Source organism: Oncorhynchus tshawytscha, linkage group LG19 (genome assembly GCF_018296145.1).
Source record: "Oncorhynchus tshawytscha isolate Ot180627B linkage group LG19, Otsh_v2.0, whole genome shotgun sequence".
Taxonomy (NCBI): Eukaryota; Metazoa; Chordata; class Actinopteri; order Salmoniformes; family Salmonidae; genus Oncorhynchus; species Oncorhynchus tshawytscha.
Genome location: NC_056447.1, coordinates 36,608,638 through 36,633,174, shown reverse-complemented (window position 1 = coordinate 36,633,174; position 24,537 = coordinate 36,608,638). Strand labels below are relative to the sequence as shown.

The following is a 24,537-nucleotide window of genomic DNA, read 5'->3' as shown; positions in this document are numbered from 1 at the left end:
TGTACAAACTGTCAGAAACCGTCTCAGGGAAGCTCATCTGCGTGCTTGTCATCCTCACCAGGGACTTGACCTGACTGCAGTTCGGCGTTGTAACTGACCTCAGTGGGCAAATGCTCACCTACGATGGCCACTGTCATGCTGGAGAAGTGTGCTCTTCATGGATGAATCCCGGTTTCAACTGTACCAGCCAGATGGCAGACAGCATGTATGGCATCGTGTGGGCGAGCAGTTTGCTGATGTCAATGTTGCAAACAGAGTGCCCCATGGTTATGGGGTTATGGTATAGGCAGGCATAAGCTACAGACAACAAACACAATTGCATTTTATCAATAGCAATTTGAATGCACAGAGATACCGTGACGAGATCCTGAGGCCTGTTGTCGTGCCATTCATCCACCGCCATCACCTCATGTTTCAGCATGATAATGCACGGCCCCATGTCGCAAGGATCTTTACACAATTCCTGGAAGCTGAACATGTCCCAGTTCTTCTATGGCCTGCATACTCACCAGACACATCACCCACTGAGCATTTTTGGGATGCTCTGGATTGATGATGTGGTCGACAGCGTGTTCCAGTTCCCGCCAATATCCTGCAGCCATTGAAGAGGAGTGGGACAACATTCCACAAGCCACAATAAACAGCCTGATCAACTCTATGCAAAGGAGATGTGTCATGCTGCATGAGGCAAATGGTGGTCACACCAGATACTGACTGGTTTTCTGACCCACGCCCCTACCTTTTTTTTAAGGTATCTGTGACCAAACAGATGCATATCTGTTTTCCTAGTCCTGTGAAATTGATAGATTAGGGCATAATGAATTTATTTCAATTCATTTAAATTTCAAGGACTGATTTCCTTATATGAACTGTAACTCAGTAAAATCTTTGAGATTGTTGCATGTTGTGTTTATGTTTTTGTTCAGTGTACTTTCCACGTAATGTTCCACTAAAACTGCAATGAATGACACATAAAATAACTGGTCTCTCCCTCGGGTGGCTGTGTTAACTGTTTCTTTGGTGGCCCCTGCCTTTGGCCTTGAGCTGCTTGTCAGGATGAGGGATAGTGCAGACACCGTGAAGAGCTGCGAGTGACATGGACTTTAAATTTCAGGCCGTGGGAACACTAGGAGCGCCTCTTCTGTGCCTGGCGTCTTCTCTGTGGTGTCTGGGGAAATATTTTAGACATAAAAAGCACCTCTTGTGTATAATAAACAGCCAATATGGACAAGTGGATAAAGAGACGTGACAGTTTCAGCCATGTAGACAGGCCTGTCTGGGGAAGAAAGACAAAACAAAATGTCCCCCTGGGCCTTCTGAGGACTGTGTGGCCTTTGACCTGAGTCATCATCTCACTCATCTCAATTTAACAGAGTAAGTTTAGATGAACATTGATGTGACCTGACAGTTTGCAAGTTCCACTGACAATTATAACATGTTTAATTGTGTGTTTTTCTTGTTAGTGAGTTTTCATCAGGCACAATTTCACAAACCTCTCAATTACAGTGACAGATCCTGTCAGAGAGCCTCCTCTGGGCCTAGAACATCAAATGACGCTGCTATTTTCAAACTGCCAAAGAATGATGTTCTTGAGACACATCAATAATTGTATTAGGATGGGTGAGGTCAACTTTGTAGAAAACTCTATAGCAAACTAAATGCTAAATTAAAGCAATACCAAAAAGCAATTAGGAGTGAAACACTGAATGAGTGTGTTAACTGATAAGAGACCCTGTCTTGTTCATGAAGCAGGTTGGTTTGTGAACTTTCCCTTTGATCAATGGAGGAAGTCAATGTGATTGATTTTGTTGTTACGGAGGTGAATTGCTATTTTTGTCTCTGTGGGTGAATTGAGATGATTGCATCAGTCTGTGTTTTTTCAGTCCTCTCATCTGGTAGTGACGTAGGTTCTCCTCTATCACTACTAGGAATACATGACTAATTCTGAATAGGTAAACTAATCTCTATGAGATTTCCCTGGTAGTCTTGTTCCTTTTAAATAGTGTTTTCTTCACATAAGGGATTGAAGAGGGAAGCTGTCTGAGGGTTGTGGGTTTGTTGGAGAAAGGGGTGGAGGGATGGATGCGGTGATGGGATGTGAGCTCAGTGAGTTTTGAAGACGGGCTATGAGGGCAGAGCTAAGCCGATCGTGGGGAATCAAATCGTGCCTCATGGCCAGGCGGAAAGTGGCAGAGGAACAAGGGGAGGATTTTAAACCCCTTTACTCACCCCTCTCTGGATGGTTATTTATAGCAGGTTTTACAGCACTGAATGGTTCAAAAGCCATTTTTACTGTGCCCCTGGCACATGGAACTGGCAAATAAGATTTGGCTTTCATCCCTGATGCTTTTGCTTAAGACGAGAGTACATGATGCCGAACCCTGATTTAAATAAACTTTTTGGGTAAAAAATGTGAATATCAATGCAAGATTTCACCGAAGGTTTGAGTGACATACTTGTGATTCAAGTTGGTAATCTACCCTATCTAATGATGGAAAATAGACTACAAACCCGTTGACTTTTTCCAGATTTTGTTTCGCTACAGACTTATTCTAAAATTGATTAAATAAAATCCTCATCAATCTACACACAATACTCCATAATGACAAAGCAAAAACAGGTTTTTAGACATTTTTGCAAATGTATTAAAAATACAAAACAGAAATAACTTATTTATTCAGACCCTTTGCTATTAGACTCGAAGTTGAGCTCAGGTGCATCCTGTTTCCATTGATCAAGCTTGAGATGTTTCTACAACTTGATTGGAGTCCACCTGTGGTAAATTAAATTGATTGGACATGATTTGGAAAGGCACACACCTGTCTATATAAGGTCCAACGGTTGACAGTGCATGTCAGAGCAAAACCAAGCCATGGGGTCGAAATGAATTGTCCAGTAGAGCGCCGAGACAGGATTGTGTCGAGGCACAGATCTGGGGAAGGGTAGCAAAAAATATCTGCGGCATTGAAGTGGCCTCCATCATTCTTAAATGAAGAAGTTAGGAACCACCAAGCTTCTTCCTAGAGGTGGCCGCCCAGCCAAACCTAGCAAACGGGGTAGAAGAGCCTTGGTCAGGGAGGTGACCAAAAACCTGAGGGTCACTCTGACAGACCTCCAGAGTTCCTCTGTGGAGATGGGAGAACCTTCCAGAAGGGCAACAATCTCTGCAGCACCCCAACAATCAGGCCGTTATGATAGAGTGGCCAGACGGAAGCCACTCCTCAGTAAAAGGCACATGACAGCCCGCTTGGAGTTTGCCACAAGGCACCGAAAGAACACACAGGCCATGAGAAACAAGTTTCTCTGGTCTGATGAAACCAAGATTGAACTCTTTGGCCTGAATGCCAAGCGTCACATCTGGAGGAAACCTGGCACCATCCCTATGGTGAAGCATATGGATGTTTTTCAGCGACAGGGACTGGGAGACTAGTCAGAATTGAGGGAAAGATGAACGAAGAAAAGTACAGAGAGATCCTTGATGAAAACCTGCTCCAGATCACTCAGGACCTCAGACTGGGTCCAAGGTTCCCTTTCCAACAGGACAACAACCCTAAGCACACAGCCAAGACAAGACAGGAGTGGCTAAGGGACAAGTCTCTGAATGTCCTTGAGTGGCCCAGCCAGGGCGCAGACATGAACCCGATCTAACATCTCTGGAGAGACCTGAAAATAGCTGTGTAGTGATGCTTCTACTAAGAATGGGAGAAACTCTCCAAATACAGGTGTGCCAAGCTTGTAGCGTCATACCCAAGAAAACTTGAGGTTGTAATCTCCGACAAACGTGCTTTAACAAAGTACTGAGTAAAGGTTCTGAATACTTACGTAAATGTAATATTTCAGGTTTTAAGTCATGCAGTATGAAAGGAAGTTAGAGGTAGTTTTGCTAGCCAATGACTGGAAGTCTACAGGACCAGCTAGTCTTGGGTAACGCTTGCTAGCATTGGCTTGCCAAACTACCTCTAACTTCCTTTATACTGCACTCAGAGCCATAAAATCGTTATCCACAAGTTCATCTGACTCTGGGTAAGTAGAAACTGCTTAATATCACAGTAACCCCCCCCAGCCCCCCATCTCAATCTCTACTGATTGGCCTGGGGCCATCTTTTCACTTAACCAGACCCATAACCTGTCACTGGACACCAGTGTATGCTATTCATCACAGCCACAGCCCATAAAACAAATAGATGTAGCATGAAATGGTGCCTTGTTTTTGTGAACTTAAAGACTGTCATATAGAAGTGTCTGGAAAAATAAACCCCACAATAAGACACCAGAGGAAAGGGTCACCCTCTACTGGCCCTCTAAAACCACATCCAGAATCTGATCTCTCATCCAAGGACTGACCAAATCTAACTCATCCCAACAGCAGTGGGATGCAAGGTGGTATGGCTGCTAGTTTGTTGTTGTGTATCTTCTCAAGTATTAATTTACATGTTTTTCTGTTAGATTTTCTCCCGATTGTTGATTGAAGTGTGCAGATGTCACCCTAATTTCCCATTATGCTGTTTGCTGAGTGCAGTATGTTTACCTAGCCTTATCTTCAGGGGTCATTGAATTCTAGAGTGGTTTTACAATAGGTCGTCTTAATAATTAGGTTAAGAGTAATGGTTTTGACTGAATCACAGTTTCCTCTGGCCTCTGTGGTATCAAACGCTGAATAAAATGCAAAGGGGCTGAATAATTTTGTGGCCTGACAGATGCCACAAGTCATGACCTACCATGTCTTCATGGAAGATCTATTTTTATTGCAAATGCCACGAATCCGTGCCACATATTGAATGTTGATAGCATAAAGGCTGAATCAATCTGAGCATTTTAAAGTCAATGAAAGTGAGCTGGAGTGAGCTGGCTGGAACTCATGTGGAGAGCTGACTTGTCTCTGCTTGCGTAAGAGCCTGGAACAATTATACCTCTCTGTCTGTGTGGCATATGCTCCCGCCAAGTGGATATGAATGAACTCCTTGGGTGCCGCTTGAAGTGCGCTTCCCATTTGGCTCAGTTTAATAGATTTTTCCAGATTTTAAATTGAAAACCAAACTAACCCAGGCTGATGTGTATTTGTGTGGATATTTTGTGATTTGTCTAGCACGCTGCCGAACAATGATTCTGAACATAAAATTAAATGTTGATTGGCCCAGGCAGGAGCTATGACATATTAACCAAACCAAAATGTTATCCTCCAAATACAGATGCACAGTTGTCACTTTATTGAATTCAATTTATTTGGGTAACAGCCATATACAACAAAATGTACAATGTGAACCACGAGGACATAACTTAAAAGGATATGAATTAAAACGGTTGTTTCCAAAGTGGTCCTCAATGATAAAAATCAATAACACATAATGATTAAAAGGCAAGTCAAAATTATAACCATAAATACATAAATTTTCATTGACATCCTAGGAAGTGTCATTATTCACAGCACTTTTCCCTAACCTTAATAATCAACCATATTAATTTCACATTTCGACCTTAAAAAATAATCTAAGGATTGCACATCACATCAATCACTCAAATAAATACACCTGACCAGCACTAGGAGGCACAAGCGACACTGGAGTGGTGTCCCTTACTTAGACAACCTTGTCGAAAAGAAAACATTTGCCTGCTTTTTAAAGCGATTTCAAATTTTTCCAAGGGGAGACTATTCCATAGACAAACCTGTATAAAAAAACATGCTCCTCACGGTACTGTTTATCCTTGGGATTTTACAAGACATAACACTACCTCTGGTATTGTAACTGGGATGGTAATAGACCATATCAAGGGGTTTTTTCATATAACTTGGGGCACAATCATTTAAGATGTCGAACATATGATTAAGTTTAAGTTGGTCCACTGGACTCCAAAGGCAACCAGCTCACCTCCCGGAACTCCTGTACTCTTACAGTTGAAGTCCAAAGTTTATATACACTTAGGTTGGAGTCATTAAAACTATTTTTTCAACCACTCCACAAATTTCTTGTTAACAAACTATAGTTTTCACAAGTCGGTTAGGACATCTACATTGTGCATGACACAAGTAATTTTCCAACAATTGTTTACAGATTATTTCACTTATAATTCACTGTATCATAATTCCAGTGGATCAGAAGTTTACATACACTAAGTTGATTGTGCCTTTAAACAGCTTGGAAAATTATGTCATGGCTTTAGAAGCTTCTGATGGGCTAATTTACCTCATTTGAGTCAATTGGAGGTGTACCTGTGGATGCATTTCAAGGCCTACCTTCAAACTCAGTGCCTCTTTGCTTGACATCATGAGAAAATCAAAAGAAATCAGACCTCAACAAATTTTTGGAGACCTCCACAAGTCTGGTTCATCCTTGGGAGCAATTTCCAAACGCCTGAAGGCACCACGTTCATCTGAACAAACAATAGTACATAAGTATAAACACCATGGGACCACACAGCCGTCATACTGCTCAGGGGGAGACGTGTTTGGTCTCCTAGAGATGAACGTACCTTGGTGCGAAAAGTGCAAATCAATCACAGAACAACAGCGAAGGACCTTGTGAAGATGATGGAGGAAATAGGTACAAAGTATCTATATCCACAGTAAAACGAGTCCTATATCGACATAACCTGAAAGGCCACTCAGCAAGGAAGAAGCCACTGCTCCAAAACCGCCATAAAAAAAGCCAGACTACGGTTTGCAACTGCACATAGGGACAAAGATCCAACTTTTTGGAGAAATGTCCTCTGGTCTGAGGAAACAAAAATAGAACTGTTTGGCCATAATGACCATTGTTATGTTTGGAGGAAAATGGGGTAGGCTTGCAAGCCGAAGAAACACCATCCCAACCGTGAAGCACAGGGGTGGCAGCATCATGTTGTGGGGGTGCTTTGCTGCAGGAGGACTGGTGCAAGTTATGTGGATATATTGAAGCAACATCTCAAGACATCAGTCAGGAAGTTAAAGCTTGGTCGCAAATGGGTCTTCCAAATGGACAATGACCCAAAGCATACTTCCAAAGTTGGGGCAAAATGGCTTAAGGACAACAAAGTCAAGGTATTGGAGTGGCCATCACAAAGCCCTGACCTCAACCCTATAGAACATTTGTGGGCAGAACTGAAAAAGCATGTGCGAGCAAGGAGGCCTACAAACCTGTCTGTTACACCAGCTGTCAGGAGGAATGGGCCAAAATTCACCCAACGTATTGTGGGAAGCTTGTGGAAGGCTATCCTAAACGTTTGACCCAAGTTAAACAATTTAAAGGCAATTCTACCAAATACTAATTGAGTGTATGTAAACTTCTGACCCACTGGGAATGTGATGAAAGAAAGAAAAGCTGAAATTTCACATTCTCTCTACTATTATTCTGAAATTTCACATTCTTAAAATAAAGTAGTGATCTTAACTGACCTAAGACAGGGCATTTTTACTAGGATTAAATGTCAGGAATTGTCAAAAACTAAGTTTAAATGTATTTTGCTAAGGTGTATGTAAACTTCAGACTTCAACTGTATGAGGGACATAGGGGGAAATTCAGCATATACCTGATAACATTATTGACCTGCATTCTCTTTTTCAGCTGTTTTGATAGCCCAATATACCAAGCAGAGCAGACATAATAAAAATTACACTGAATCAAGGTTGAGACAAGCGGTTTATATAAACATTTGTTCAAAATTTCACAAGTAATTTTAGCAGCAATCAGGTCACCAGAAAGGGATTGATCTAGGGATACGCCAAGATAAGTTAAACTTGTCTTTGATTCAATCTCTTTGCCTGCACAGTTTACCTTTATCTTGTTAGCCCCAAGCAAACTAAGTTTTGTTCCAAACTAAATTGATTCTGTTTTCCCCAAATGTAGTGACAATTTGTTGTCAGTCAACCAATCTCTAACAGAATGCAATTTCTTACCCAGGGTCTCTTCTATGTAAGCCATATCCTTCCCTGATACCAGTAAGGCTGAGTCATCAGCATAAAGAAGGTGTTTGCACTTTACTGTATCTGTATTTGCGACATGTCATGGCAATTTCAATATTTATATTGTGTGTGTTTTGTGGGGGGGGTATTCGCTTATCAAGACATACACGGAGTGTACAAAACAGTAGGAACACCTGCTATTTCCATGACAGACTGACCAGGTGAATCCAGTGGAAACTATGATCCCTTATTGATGTCACTTGTTAAATCCAGCCAGTGTACATGAATGGAAGGAGACAGGATAAAGGATTTTTAAGCCTTGAGACATGGATTGTATATGTGCCATTCAGAACGTAAATGGACAAGACAAAATATTTAAGTGCCTTTGAACGGGGTAAGGTAGTAGGTGCCAGGCACACCGGTTTGTGTGTTTCAAGAACTGCAACGCTGCTGGGTTTTTCCACGCTCAACAGTTTCCCATGTGTATCAAGAATGGTCCACCACCGAAGGACATCCAGTCAACTTTACACAACTGTGGGAAGCATTGGAGTGAACATGGGCCAGCATCCCTGTGGAACACTTTCGACACCTTGTAGAGTCCATGCCCCGATGAATTGAGACAGCCTCTGCAATATTAGAGGCTGCCACTCAATATTAGACTCAGTGTAGATACCATATAGGGTCTGAAAAATGTCCATACTGTTGACCTCAATATGGTAAAGTCATGAGATGATAATCCAGTCCTACTTTTAGGAGTTCAACGCACAATTTATTTCACGACATAATAATAACATTATGTTGCAAACCTAATTCACTTCTCAACATAATATGTTCAACATAACATTAGAATAAGAAAAGCTCATGCAAAGGAGAGTATTCATGAAAATATTGATTTGGGAGCTTTGGCAAAAGAGGTGTCACTGCACAATTAACATAGCAACAGGAGTTTGCTCCTATTATGTGCCTGCTGCACACAAACAACACTGTTTGTTTACAAGGCCTTGGTAACTTCAGATTTCTTGATACATGGCAGTGACTTTTTTAACCTGTGGTGTATTATATATTATGCCTTTTGCAAGTGTTTGTCGGAAATATTATTCACATTAGTTATGTCACAAACTAAAGAAACTTTAATGTATAGCTGTATATAGGCTATACTAGTAGAAATTGGCGTATGGTTCATTTAAACTGAAAACGTGACACCTTATCTGCGCACTGTTCCCCTGGGTATAGAAGTGCGTCACAAACAAATATCCACAATCAAGCTAATCTCAGAGCTTCAGGGATCATCATTGGATGATCCTCCTTTTATCATTCAGAACCCATCTCCTCAAAGAGATTAATTCAAAAATAAGCCAGTGAGAACATGTTTTAAACTCAAAGGGGCGGTCTCCACACACATATTAAGTCTAGTAACGGACTAAGAAGCACTTTTAATGGCGAATATCCATTGAACAAGCATTTTAGTCTAGGACTAGGCTTAATCTGTGCCGGCAAACCAACCCTAAATTCTGAAATTCCAAATTCTGTACAAAATGTAGCACAACTTACTGTCCATGGTGGGCTATTTACTGAAGAACCTCTGAAAATATAACTAACTTTCTAGACCATCAGATTACGTTTTGTTAATTTTAATAAAAATTAGCAATCAGATAATATAATCTTAAACTGCCCATGGCCGTGCTCTGTGCACTAGCAAAGACCACAAGAGCAAAAATAATTCTGAAGGGCATTTGCTGAGACAGTTTGGACAGCGTAATGGGCTTCTTACGTAGGTTATTAATTCTCTTGTGCACTAGCAAAGACCACACGAGCAAAACTAATTCTGAAGGGCATTTGCTGAGACAGTTTGGACAGCGTAATGGGTTTCTTACGTAGGTTATTAATTCTCTTACGTATATAAGGAGATCAATGCTCAAGGCGGAGCAATTCAATATCAATGGGAATACAAACACTGAAGAGCAAACAAAAGGAGGCAAAACGGCAGGGATTGGTCAATCGAGTTGAAATAGGAAACAACTTCGCGCGCTCGTAAAGCACTTCTCCAGATCAGGACCATGGAGAGCTCTAAACTGTGGACAAGAGCGATAGTTTGTACAGCGCTGCTGTCCATCCTATGTGGTGCTGAAACGAGCGACTCAGAAATGGAAGTGGATTTGGAAACGAGAAACATTCACGACTTCTATCCACAAAATCCGAATCTAACGAACGAAAAACGTCTTGTAAGTCTAGCTATATTGTCTGTAAACTGTATGCATGAATGCTTATGTCCGCGGGTAGCTTTTGGAATTTACATTCGACTAACTCGAAAAATAAGAGTAGGCTAAATTATGCTATATACAAAATAAAAATCACATTGTTCTTGAGAACGTAAATGGTGTTTTAGGTTTGTTGGTCAAAATGTGAATATTGACTCAAGGAATTGTAGTAATGCTGCACAATGACAAGACAGCACTTCAAGCTCTGACAGTTATGTATTTTAATTGTGTATTTCCTACTGTTTCCATAGCTTGGAGCTCTACACGAAGTTCTAAAAAAACTGCAGACCAAAAGAATTAATCCATGGGAAAAGAAATTTGGACAAGTTCCCACTGTAAGATTTTACACTCTTTCTCTGTTCAGAGAAGGTATTACTTTATTTTTAATTTTTAAATGACGAATAATTACCAAATGCAGAATGACAAGATAGATTATTTTATTATGGTCCAGTGTAAATTGTAAATTGTCTTAACTAGGCTATTGGAAGTTCTTCAAACATGTCATCGGATTATTTCATAAATGCGTGGGGTTTCGAAACGATTTACAGGATGATATTGTAACCTACAGTATCCTCATTGTTTTCATTTAACAATTTGACAATAATATTTTTCAGTGCGACGTGGGGGAGCATTGCGCAGTGAGGAAAGGTGCTCGAATCGGCAAAATGTGCGACTGTCCACGGGGAGCTTTCTGCAACTTCTTTCTGTTGAAGTGCTTGTGAATGGAGGTTTATTGGATTCAATCCCCTATCATTGTGTTATTTAAAAGATGGATAATAATGTAACATATGTCATTATTTTTATGAATATTTTTCAAATACAGGCGGACTATAATTGTCAATGTTATGGTGGGACCACCAATTAGATAATGGTACATCCTATCGTTTCCTGGAGTTAGATTAAACATTTGTGTCACCTAAGTGTTACTGAGCTCTCTATATTGTGCAATAAAGTGTGTCACAACTTCTTTCGTAATCATTATTTTTGGTCTCGGAATTCACTTTTGTAGTTAAATATTTGTGCAATAGAATGTATTAATAAATGCATCATGAAGCCTCTTATTAAAAGGTTAGTTAGGATTAGTAAATGTGTTTATATGCTGTTCTCATGATACAAAGATCCTATTGAGAATTTCAACAACTGTACCTCAAAACCACCTGAACTTCAATTTCACGACATGACACGTTTCCATTCACAGTAATAATAAAAACGTACATGTTAGAGGTGATGAATTAGGGAAATTAAGGCGTATTAAAGCAGTCTTCAGCCTGGGTGCAAGCTGGAGAACTAATTTAGTGAAAATTAGTCAGGATCACAAACTTGGTTGGATCTAAAACTGTACTTCAATTACATACTTTAATTATAGTTATGTTTTTCCATAAGCTATATTACAAATGTAACTTGCTCCAAACATTTATGTCATTCCATCTTCACATAAGTAGGAAAACAAAATATAAAGATGCCATTTGATCTCAGAGGGAACTGATAGTTTCAAATTTGACTGAATTGGTCAAATTTGAAAAGGGAATGTTCGTTCTAATAGACTCAATCAACACTCAAGATCTATAAAATGTTAAGTCATGTAAATCGCACACCGGACTCACAATGGTGCTGTAGTCGTGAGTGTGTGATACTAGAAGTATAGTGCATTCAGAAAGTTTTCAAAAACCTTTGTTTTCCACATTTCTTTCCATTTTAGCCTTATTCTAAAATTGATTAAATATTTAATTTGTTTCATCCATCTACACACAATACCCCATGATACCAAAAACAGGTTTTTAGAAATCGGCAAACTTATAAGAAATAAAAAAACAGAAATACCTTATTTACATAAGTATTCAGACCCTTTGCTATGAGACTTGAAATTGAGCTCAGGTGCATCCTGTTTTCATTGATTGTCCTTGATATTTCTACAACTTGATTGGAGTCCAACTGTGGTAAATTCAATTGATTGGAAGTGATTTGGAAAGGCACACACGTCTATATAAGGTCCCACAGTTGACAGTGCATGTCAGAGCAAAAACCAAGCCGTGGGGTCGAAGGAATTGTCCGTAGAGCTCCGAGACAGGATTGTGTCAAGGCACAGTGAAGTGTACCAAAACATTTCTGCAGCATTGAAGGTCCAAGAACACAGTGGCCTCAATTGTTCGTAAATGGAATAAGTTTGGAACCACCAACCCTTCCAAGAGCTGACCACCTGGCCAAACTGAGCCACCAGGGGAGAAAGGCTTTGGTCAGGGAGGTGAACAAGAACCCGATAGTCATTTACAGAGCTCCAGAGTTCCTGTGGACTGGAAGACTAGTCAGGATCGAGGTACAGAGGACAGTACAGAGATCCTTGATGAAAAACTGTTCCAGAGCGCTCAGGACCTGATTGGGGTGAAGTTTCACCTTCCAACAGGACAATGACCCTAAGCCCACAGCCAAGACAACACAGCAGTGACTTTGGGACAAGTCCAGGGTTCCCACACCGTCTTAAACATCAAATTCAAGGACTTTTTAAGTTGAAGTTGAAGAGCTAAGTAACTCCTCCTTTATTTCATTAGCACCAGCTTAACACAAAACATGTCGCAGAGCAAAAATATGACCTTGTTTTTCCATGAACATGACCAAATAAATAGTCAAATAAAAAACACATGGCCATAAATAGTTTTGCAACAAAAGATTAGACGAAAATCTAAATAAATAAAACATTTCCCCAACCATTGTGTTCTGGGGTTGTTGGCCTTTTTGGTTAATTTTCTTTTCTTTATTTTATCACTTACTCATTGAGTAGTGTTTTGCCCTTTCCCAAACTGTAAAACAGTGCCCAACCCTTGCTTTTTGCTGCTATGCCCCTTCATTTGCTTTTCAGGTCATTCAATTTTTCATTGAGTAGTGTTTCTATTTCAGCTGCTTGTGCTCTTATCTTTACCACCCTTTCTCAGGCTATTGGACTTGGCAATAAGAGTGAGGTTGCCTGTGCTCTCCTCTTTGAGTGCAAATTTGTCTGCTGAGGTCTCGAGAGCATTTATGTCATCTGTCAGTCTTCTTTTCTTCCCCTAAAGTTAATCTATTTAATCTATAAGGTCTTTTCTCTTTCTGTTTTTTGCTCATCCATTCTTCTGTCTCTGTTCTTCTTGATGTGTCACATACTCTGCCTTGCAGATGCCACTGACATAAGCGGTGGTCTGTCAATGCACACATTATGTATGCCACCCGCAGCTCTTATGTGGTCAACTAAACATCTCTGTGCTACATATGAATCTTGTTTCAAGTTCTCCACTTCAATCTGCCGATTGATGGAGAATCCGCGCTCTACTGAGGCTTGCCTGTGTGACAGTAAGAGGAGTTGGCTGCAAAGTCTCCATAAATTTGAGCTCTTTGTCCTATGACAAACTCATATAAAAATGTGTCCAAGCTGTCTTGGACAGGATCAAAGTTTACAAACTCTGAGTGATGGGCCTGGACAACGTCATCAATAAAATGTGAGTATTGTCGAATGATGTCATCACAATCTTCACAATCATCACAATAAAATTTGATTTGATTTGATTCTTCCTTCACCCGATGACTATTTACAAGGTAGATCAGGGCCTTCAATTTTGCTGTACACAGCATCTTTCCATTTGTGCCTGCCATTTCCCTGCGGACAAGTCTCTCACAATTCTTTCAGTAATAAAGCCCAAGTCGACATGTGAGGAGTGGATGTGATTTGATGACTGTCTCACCTTGACATCAATACGTTTTTGAGGGGTCTTCGCTTCTTTCATGAGGTCTGGCTTAATTCATCTGCTCATCAAGCTCTTAAGCACCTTGAACAAGTCTGCAGAGAAAAATGACACCATGGGCTTATCGGTCTGGTAGCGTGTGAGGAATGGTGTCACTTCTTTGCTCACTGACAAGATGAAATTCAGTTTTGCTGTCATGAGAGGTTCCTTAACAGCCTCCTGAATCACCTCAAAGGACTTTGTGCCTGCATTTGGACCGCTCTTCTCTACAGCCTTCACATATGTTGCCATATGGGGTAAAAACTCTAAAGCTCTTTCAAGCAAGCAACCCACCGTGTCTTGCAAAACTTAAGTGGCATTGGGGGATCTGATGAACCAATGATGTTAAAGCAGTCCTCCCTGCGGGCTGGAGTATCCTTCAGAAGTTGGTACATAGCATGCAGTACACTGTCGACTTTCCACTCCCTTCTGAAATGCTCCATGTACAATATGGAGACCGCAACTGACAATGTCTATAAGGTGTACATCAAAATCTAGGAGGGACTTCTCAACCTTTGAGTAAAATGACCAATTTACATTTGGTCCATCCATGGAGATCTGAACCATGTTTTACTTTGGTAGATCTTCGGTGCTCTTCTCATAGACAGCTTTAAGGTCCAACGCTATCACATGTCCCACAAATTTAGAATCATAAAATCTCATCACAACTTTGTCCTCATCCCATAAACGGACATGAAAGTCACACTGTTTTGACTGTGTTTTTCTGTTAAGGCTCTCATCAAAGAGAAGTACATAGTTCTCCTCCCCAGCAGACAGTTTTTTAGACAAGTGCTTGAAATGAGGAGCCAAGCCATGTGTGCACAAATAGCTGGACTTTGTTGCCGCACATGTTGAGGTCTTGGCTATTGCACTGTCTGGGAACATCTGAGAACAGCACACCTAAGGAGTAAAACTTTTATTTTATTTTTATCAAACACTTATTTCTGTTTCTAGCCTGTGTGTGAATGTGTGTTACAGGGAGAATATGAAATATGAAAACAAACATGTTCCTAAAAATAATGTAATGTTACAGGTAACAGTTTATAAACCATGCCACTTACCCGTGCGTTCACTAGAGTGGAAAGAGTAGACACTCGATCATATTCAGACACCACAATGTGTCCTCTTTGGGAAGGCCAGTTAAGACGGACTGTCTTGAGGTGGTGGTGAATGTGGTAGTAGTTGTAGAAGATTATCTAGGTGGTGATGTAGATTACTTTTCCACATAGTTAAATTGATTGGGAGCTGTAAGAAAATAAGTCTCAAAGTCTGATGAATGACTAGCTAGCTGGCTAACGTTATCTAACAGTCATTAAACGTTGTCACCAACAACTCTAGTGAACGTCCTTTACGTGAAGTTAAACTTTCAGCTAACATTAGAAAACTGTCATATATTTCAAATGCTCACTGTCCAGCTCTGCTTGCCGCAAGTTGGCTAAAGTAAAGTTAACGTAGCTAACATTAGCTAGCTAGCACGATAGGTGTGATTTTGGGAAAATTTAACTTCTTAGAAAACGTTTGCTAAAAACATAGCAAACGTTAATTTGACCGAAAAATTATGTAACGTTAAAAATTAAATTTACCCAACCACGAAGAGAGAGAATAATCTAACTAATTAACGTTAGTAACTAAGCATGGTTGTTGTATTCCTTTCTACATGTTACCAGGGGTAGGACATAACCGCTTTTAACTCGAGTGCCGTGATGTGACGCTCCAACATGGCCCGTCGCAGCCGCTTCGCCCATGGCGTTAACTTTTGATTTGCTACAGGCTCTGCATCGGAACATATGGATGTCCCGCGGATCTTTAACAAGCCAGTCTTTGTAAATGTCTTTGGGGGAGCCACGAGTCCAGGAATATACATTTTCCAGGCAAAGCTTAAGGTTCGCTTAACGTTAGATTTCTCACTTACCGCTGTTTAACCTGCGTCTTCAACTTCAAATCACTCATACACGTGACAGTCGCACTTTCTAAGGGCAGGTGGCCCGTGAAACAAGGACACACAAAAGGCAAACATACAGCGGAACGTAGCCTATTACTGACGTTAAAAAAAACGTTTAATAACTGCTATTTATATTCTTGCACAAGATGTATAAATTCAAACACTTTCAATGTCCCATGTCTATTTTCAAAAACTTAAAGCCTTGATTTTCTCTCAAATTCACAAACTTCCAAGGACCCGTGGGAACCCTAGACAAGTGTCAATGTCCTTGCGTGGCCCAGCCAGAGCCCGAACTCTCAAGATCTGCAAATAGCTCTGCAGGGAAGCTCCCCATCCAACCTGACAGAGCTTGCGAGAATCTGCAGAGGTATGGGAGAAACTCCCAATACAGGTGTGCCAAGTTTGTAGCTTCATACCAAAGGCTTGAGGCTGTAATCACTGCCAAAGGCACTTCAACAAAGCACTGAGTAAAGGGTCTTAATACTTATGTAAATGTAATATTTCAATACATTTGGAAACACTTAAAAACCTGTTTTTGCTTTGTCATTATGAGGTTATTGTGTGTAGAATGAAGAGGGGGAAAAAAAACAATTGAGTCCGCTTTAGAATAAGGCTGTAATGTAACAAAATGTGGGAAGCTAAACTTTATTGCACAAAGCCTGAAATTACAGTTCAATTGAGTCAAGGACATGAGGACCAAGTGCTTATCCAATTCAAATTTCCATCAACCTAGCATACGCAATTAAGAATCACTCATACGGATCTACTTGTTCTAAACAGCAAGACCACTCGGAGACTCATTGCTTTTTTTTGTACATTTTGTATTTATTAAGAGATATATTACAAATGCCTAGACTCCTCTGGGTGTCTTGAAGTTCATTCCGACAGTTGGCTGGGTGACCTGCAGGTTGGACAGACTGCCGAAGTCCTGGAGGAAAGAGAAAGATTAAATTCAATTTCACCATCAAGTAACCACAAGAATACACCACAAGTTCATGCTAACGATGTAAACCACAGAGCCCTGTCTCATACCCCGTGAGTAGTTTCCCCTGAAGTTTAAGATTGTGGAGGATGTTGAATACAGGGTGTGACAGGAACCGGTGTGCCAACAAAAAACACAGGAACATTTTTCAAAGTCACTGTTCCTGTACTATCAATGACTATGGCAAGTCATGCCATAGTCACCTTCGATACAGGGTTTAAGCCATGGTGTTATGTTAAGGCTAATCATACTTTTGTGTATGTGGACACCCCTTCAAATGAGTTGATTTGGCCATTTCAGCCACAACCGTTGCTGACTGGTATATAAAATTGAGTACACCGCCATGAAATCGCCATAGACAAACATTAGCAGTAGAGAATGGCCATACTGAACCGAGCTCAGTGACTTTCAACGTGGCACCATCATTGGATGCCACCTTTCCAACAAGTCAGTTTGTCAAATTTCTGCCCTACTAGAGCTGCCCCTGTAAACTAAGTGCTGTTTTTGTGAAGTGGAAAAGTCTAAGAGCGACAACGGCTCAGTTGCGAAGTGGTAGGTCACACAAGCTCACAGAACAGGACTGCCAAGTGCTGAAGCTTATTTAAAAAAAAAAATATATATATATATATATATATATATATATATAAAAAATAAAAAATCAATCTCCAGTCCTCGGTTGCAACACCCACTACAGAGTTCCAAACTGCCTCGAAGCAACATCAGCACAAGAACTGTTCGTCGGGAGCTTCATGAAATGGGTTTCCATGGCCGAGCAGCCACACACAAGCCTAAAATCACCATGCACAATGCCAAGCATCGGCTTGAGTGGTGTAAAGCTCGCCGCCAATTTGACTCTGGGGCAGTGGAAAAGCGTACTCTGGAGTGATGAATCATGCTTCACCATCTGGCAGTCCGACGGACGAATCTGTGTTTGGCGGATGCCAGGAGAAGGCTAACTGTCCGAATGCATTGTGCCAACTGTAAAGTTTAGTGGAGGAGGAATAATGGTCTGGGGCTGTTTTTCATGGTTTGGGCTAGGCCCCTTAATTCCAGTGAAGGGAAATCTTAACGCTACAGCAAACAAAGACACCCTAGACGATCCTGTGCTTCGAACTTTGTGGCAACCGTTTGGTAAAGGCCCTTTTCTGTTTCAGCATGACAATGACACTGTGCACAAAGCGAGTTCCATACACATGCAGGTGTCCACATACTTTGGATCAGGTAGGGTTTATTCATCATGAAGACACCAAACATAACTGCCTGCGAGGGACTTACCAGTAGTTTGAGCATCTCCTTGGTGTCAGGGTCCACCTCTATGATCTCCTGGTCAAGAGCAGAAACCTGGAAACAGAAAAGTTAGTGGTAATGCATCATGTCAACACTGCCAAACTGCTGTTTATGAGTCTGACTGCAACTATAAAATTGTACCAAATCAAGTCTATATAAGGTTGGAATACTTTCTTGACCGCATTCCATTCACACATTTGTAAAAGTCACTAACAAGTTCTAATTAGAAACAACACACCAAGGGCCTTTATTCTTGGTGTTTTTTTTTTTTATTAATTAAAAATGCACAAATTTATTAAAACATGTACAAATATCTTACCCACAATACATTTTTTTTTACTCTGATATGACAAATGTTTGAAGCAGAGCATGAGTATCAAATAAACATGTTATTCATAAAAAATGAAAAAGCTATGACAGGAAACAGTGGGTCAGAACAAATCTTCGGGACACCTTCAGGATTTATCCATGCTTTTACGTACAGCTGACAAACTCAGCATCACAACATACAGGAGGGGCAAACACGGGGTAGCTACGTTGAATAATGATGTATTAATCTCCATGTCTGTTGCCAACTCCGTACGTGTGTGTTGCAGCTCGAGAATCGGGATGTTAAATCCACTGAGTAAATATTTTATTAAATAAAAAATCTAATCAGGCCCTATTCATTTCTGCATAATTTTAACTCGGATCTCGTACCTGGACAGAGAATTGCAAAGTTGGAACGCAAAATGCGTGCATGTTGGCAGGTCTGGGTTTACGATGTTACCACATTGTTTGAAAGATACAGGGTTTGACAGGAACCAGTATTCCAACAAACACGGGAAAAACTTTCAAGATCACTATTCCTGTACTATCAATGACTATGGCAACAGTCATGCCATAGTCACTTTCGATACAGGGCAAATCAAAGAATGAGAATTTGACTGAATCAAACGTTATTTCACATCCCAACTATACACTAAAGATAACCAATGGCAGCAAATAAAGGAGATAAATGATGACCCAAAGCAGTTTATGGATGCATCTTTCAGTGCCTAGGCAAAGCAGAAACATGCATAGTAGAGGTCGACCGATTAAATCGGAATGGCCGATTTCAAGTTTTCCTAATCAGAAATCTGTATTTTTGGGAAACGATTTTGCAGATTCTTCCCCCCTAGGCAAGTCAGTTAAGAACACATTCTTATTTTCAATGACGGCCTAGGAACGGTGGGTTAACTGCCTTGTTCAGGGGCAGAACGACAGATTTTCACCTTGTCGGCTCGGGGGATCCAATCTTGCAACCTTACAGTTAACTAGTCCAAAGCTCTAACCACCTGCCCTCTCTTCGCCCTCCACGAGGAGCCTGCCTGTTACGCAAATGCAGTAGAAGCCAAGGTAAGTTGCAAGCTAGCATTAAACTTCCCATAAAAAAAATCTATCATTATCACTCCAGTTATAACTACACATGGTTGATGATACTCGTTTATCTAGCGTGTCCTGCGTTGCATATAATCGATGCGGTGTGTATCGTTCCTCCAATGTGTACCTAACCATAAACACCAATGCCTTTCTTAAAATCAATACACAGAAGTATATATTTTTAAACCTGCATATTTAGCTAAAAGAACTCCAGGTCAGCAGGCAATATTAACCAGGTTAAATTGTGTCATTTCTCTTGCGTTCATTGCACGCAGAGTCAGGGTAAATGCAACAGTTTGGGCTGCCTGTCTCATTGCTAACTAATTTGCCAGAATTTTACACAATTATGACATAACATTGAAGGTTATGCTTTGTAACAAGAATATGATAGTTTCCGGATTCAACCATATTAATGACCAAAGGCTCATATTTTTGTGTGTTATTATGTTATGATTAAGTCTATGATTTGATAGAGCAGTCTGACTGAGCGATAATAGGCAACAGCAGGCTCATAAGCATTCATTCAAACAGCACTTTCGTGCGTTTTGCCAGCAGCTCTTTGCAAGCACAGCGCTGTTTATGACTTCAAGCCTATCAGCCTAATGGCTGGTGTAACAGATGTGAAATGGCTAGCTAGTTAGCTGGGTGTGCGCTAATAGCGTTTCAAACATCACTCGCTCTGAGACTTAAGTTATTCCCCTTGCTCTGCAAGGGCCGCGGCTTTTGTGGAGCGATGGGTAACACTGCTTTGAGTGTGGCTGTTGTCGATGTGTTCCTGGTTCGAGCCCAGGTAGGGGCGAGGAGAGGGACAGAAGCCATACTGTTACACTGGCAATACTATAGTGCCTATAAGAACATCCAATAGTCAATGGTATATAAAATACAAATGGTATAGAGAAAAATAGTCCTATAAATACTATAGTAACCACAACCTAAAACCGCTTACCTTGGAACATTGAAGTCTCATGTTAAAAGGAACCACCAACTTTCATATGTTCTGAGCAAGGAACTCAAACTGCAGCTTTTTTTTTTTTACATGGCACATATTGCACTTTTACTTCCAACAGTTTTTGCATTATTTAAACCAAATTTATTTGGAGGCTAAATTGATTTTATTGATGTATTATATTAAGTTAAAATAAGTGTTCATTCAGTATTGTTGTAATTGTCATTACTCCAAATAAAAAATAAAAATTGGCCGATTAATCGGTATCGGTGCCAGCAAGTATAGATGCACTGTGCTCAGATGCTCAAAAGTGTGGGTGGGGACACTTACCTCTGGGACGTAGTTGTCCCTCCTCTCCCTCTCCTCCTCCTGCAGCTTGATGGAGATGCCTCTGACGGGACCCCTCTGGATGCGCTTCATCAGATGGGTCACATACCTAAGAGCACAAACCAGAATTCAGTTAATTCATGTACAACATCACAATTGTAACAGCATTAGATCAGACCATGGGTTTAAACAAAAATATTTATGCTAGATCACTGAAAACTAGTCTAACATGAGAATTAGGTTTCACTCAAGTTTAGGTTGTTGCGGACGAGAAAGATGTTTGAAAGACAGGGTTTGACAGGAAAAGGTATTTCAACAAACACAGGAAAATATTTCTGTCACAATTCCCGTAACATCAATAACTATGGCAACAGTTGCGCCATAGTCACTTTCGATATGGGGTTTTATGTGGCAAACTAGCAATAATCAGCTAGAACATGGATATGATATAATCAATAACTCCCTCCAAGCCATGCTATTAGAAGTAGTGTTTTGAAATCCAACCTGATTGAAGTGCAGCATAGTACATGTCATATGAAACATATTTCTCTGAGGACCTGAGCCCTAGGACCATGCCTCAGGACTACCTGGCCTGATGACTCCTTGCTGGCCCCAGTCCACCTGGCCGTGCTGCTGCTCCAGTTTCAACGGTTCTGCCTGTGGCTATGGAACCCTGACCTGTTCACCGGACGTGCTACCTGTCCCAGACCTGCTGTTTTCAACTCTCTAGAGACAGCAGGAGTGGTAAAGATACTCGGAATGATCGGCTATGAAAAGCCAACTGACATTTACTCCTGAGGTGCTGACCTGTTGCACCCTCTACAACCACTGTGATTATTATTATTTGACCCTGCTGGTCATCTATGAACATTTGAACATCTTGGCCATGTTTTGTTATAATATCCACCCGGCACAGCCATTAGAGGCCTGGTCCCTCTAGGATCTGGCCTTTCTAGTACAACGATTTCTCATCCAGCATTTTGAGCTTGGCCATGTTTTGTTATAATATCCACCCGGCACAGCCATTAGAGGCCTGGTCCCTCTAGGATCTGGCCTTTCTATGGAGTTTTTCCTAGCCACCGTGCTTCTACACCTGTATTGCTTGCTGTTTGGGGGTTTAGGCTGGGTTTCTGTACAGCATTTTGTGACACCAGCTGATGTAAGGCTTTATAAATAAATTTGATTCATGAAATTAATAAAATACTTCAGCATTGAAAAAAAGCAAAGGCGCCAATTAGCTGACACCGACATCCCAAAATGGCTGCTGTGGTTTCTGCTACCTATCATGAGGATGAAAAGGGCAGTTTCCAGAAAAACGAGCAGCCATTTCATCTTCTCAGAATAACAGTTGGAATAACGGGACAATTCAGAGTACAACGCATTTCTCATCCATGATCGCGGTATGTTTTCCGAGCCATATCTCGTGCTGGCTCCGTGGTGACTTCATTTAAGAAAATTGCCTGTGGTACCCAACCGACCCTGTCGTCAACAAAACTAGTGCAGCTGTGAGGAAGTGTAAGGCGTCGGATCTGCTGGCTACACCCAAAACTAGACCCAGGAGTTAAGACACGGGTGACTTCCAAATTGAGAACAAAGAAAATATCACAACGGTTGGTTGAACGATGCTGTTCAGCGCCGTCTACGCAACATCTGCTGCTTGACCTCAGACAAGCTTTATATATGTCGCTGAGGTTCGAGTCAGCTTGGCTATTAGAGACAATAAAGCTGAAGAAATCAGACTCACCCAGCGATCTTGTTGCGGAGCTTCTTGCTGGGGATGATAGCGATCTCTTCACACACCCTCTTGTTGGTGTGGAAGTCATTTCCCAGCCGGGTGTAGTACTTCTCAATGATGACCCGGGCGGCTTTTTTCACCGTCTTGGTCCTGACTCGTCCCTGTGGAACAAAGGAGTTGTGCAAATGACTAGGTTATCCTGATCTCCTGAACGTTCAGAATGGGCTTACATTTTATGAATTTAAAATATCTGAGAGAACCAGGGTTCGGTAGGGACTTAGGACCCATCGAACACGGGAAAGACCCTCAATTCACGTTTCCTGTACTATCAATGACCTGGCCACTTTCGATACAGGGTTCAACGTAAATTATATTTCAAAAGCAGTTGACATTTTAGGAGGTATAAGTACGCCAACGGCTGGCATGACCAGGCAAGCTACATTTGGATCTAACATTCAAGGTTGTACCTAATACTAACGAGCTAGCAACTTCGCGCAGACTGGCTACCTAGCCAACTACCTACTTGCTAGTAAATGGATCTCACGATTAACTACACCGTTGAGTAAGTCAGAAACAATGGGTACCCTACATTGGGAAAACAGACCACCTATGGTTAATTAGCTAGTAGGATGATTCCGCAATCAGCTAGCTAGCTACGCTAATCAGTACAACGGAATAAAATGTATTTCTTACAAACAGTTGAAACCAACGTGCAAAACCACTAACCACATAGCGGAAAATGTGTACAATATTAAAGTCATGACCAGTTCTCTACTGATTGTAATCAAATCAAGACATGTAAAACGTGGTTGTTCATGTGCAGCCAAATGCTAGCATAATGCTTCTTCCGTTAGCATCTCGGAGAACCCTCGTCATATTGTTCAAAAAATCTGCCAGGAAGGGCATCCTAATGCAATATGTCACTGCGATTGCGTAATATATACAACATTTCACTATTCTAGAGATAAATGCCATTTTGGATACTAAAAAACTGAGGATTACGATAGATTTAGAGGGGTTGTAAATGTTGAAGTACCCACCATGTTGAATCGGGCTGGTAGAAGAGGACTATTCAAGCGCTTCAGCGGAAGTATAATAAGAGGGCACGCGGATGTGGGAAACCAAAGGGAAAAGGGTGCCACCCCCTAGTGGTAGAATAATTCGCAAAAATATACAACCAGACTTGCAGTTATTACAGCTATATTACTGTACATTTGGTTTCCCCAGTTGAGTGAAATTATTGCGCGTTAAGTGCGGCAGTTAGTCTAGCGGTTAAAAGCGTTGGCCAAGTAACCGAAAAGCCGCTGGTTCTATCCCCGAGCTGACTAGGGGGAAAAAGTGTAGATGTGCTCTTCACGTTTTTATTTGTATTTTATTTAACTAGGCAAGTCAGTTAAGAACAAATTCTTATTTACACGTCTGGAGGAAACATGGCACCATCCCTACGGTGAAGAATGGTGGTGGCAGCATCATGCTGTGGGGATATTTTTCAGCAGCAGGGACTGGGAGACTAATCAGGGTTGAGGCAAAGATCAACGGAGCAAAGTACAGATAGATCCTTGATGAAAACCTGCTCCAGATCACTCAGGACCTCAGACTTGGGTGAAGGTTCACCTTCTAACAGGACAACGACCACACAGCCAAGACAAAGCAGGATTGGCTTCGGGGCAAGTCTCTGAATGTCCTTGAGTGGCCCAGCCAGAGCCTGGACTTCAACCCAATCGAGCATTGTTACAATATGGCGCCGGAGAGGAGGGCTGCCGTCTTACCGGCTCTTAACCAACCATGCAATTTTTTTTTTTTCGTGATGTTTGTAACTTGTTTTGTACATAATGTTGCTGCTACCGTCTCTTATGACCGAAAATAGCTTCTGGACATCAGAACTGTGACTGCTCACCTCAAACTGTACGAAGAGTTCTTCTTCAATGAGTCGGATGGGAGGAACATACTACTACAGAAACCGAACCAGGCAACAGATCCCCGTGATTCGCTGGAGAAGGAAACAAAGATTTTGTGGAAAAAGATCAGGGTGCC

The 24,537-nt window shown here is 41.2% G+C and overlaps 2 protein-coding genes and 2 non-coding genes across 4 annotated transcripts; 1 reads left to right on the top strand and 3 right to left on the bottom strand.

Annotated features, from left to right (window-relative positions):
* Positions 1 to 9,635: 9,635 nt before the first annotated feature.
* On the top strand, positions 9,636 to 11,115 carry cart2 (cocaine- and amphetamine-regulated transcript 2). The gene is made up of 3 exons (XM_024380340.2): positions 9,636 to 10,098; positions 10,386 to 10,469; positions 10,749 to 11,115. Exons 1-3 carry the CDS (start codon positions 9,934 to 9,936, stop codon positions 10,854 to 10,856), a joined length of 357 nt encoding a protein of 118 aa, XP_024236108.1. The 5' UTR covers positions 9,636 to 9,933; the 3' UTR covers positions 10,857 to 11,115.
* A 5,311-nt stretch (positions 11,116 to 16,426) lies between these two features.
* Positions 16,427 to 23,660, bottom strand: LOC112218695 (40S ribosomal protein S17). The gene is made up of 5 exons (XM_024379726.2): positions 23,544 to 23,660; positions 22,513 to 22,664; positions 20,772 to 20,877; positions 18,083 to 18,148; positions 16,427 to 16,753 (listed from the first exon to the last, which is right to left on the bottom strand). The coding sequence occupies exons 1-5, from the start codon at positions 23,544 to 23,546 to the stop codon at positions 16,676 to 16,678; spliced, it is 405 nt and encodes a 134-aa protein (XP_024235494.1). The 5' UTR covers positions 23,547 to 23,660; the 3' UTR covers positions 16,427 to 16,675.
* LOC112219272 lies at positions 18,869 to 18,997 on the bottom strand. The gene has a single exon (XR_002948727.1). It is a non-coding gene; the product is annotated as a small nucleolar RNA SNORA71 (small nucleolar RNA).
* On the bottom strand, positions 22,751 to 22,860 carry LOC112219273. Its single transcript, XR_006079425.1, has one exon. It is a non-coding gene; the product is annotated as a small nucleolar RNA SNORA71 (small nucleolar RNA).
* Positions 23,661 to 24,537: the final 877 nt, after the last annotated feature.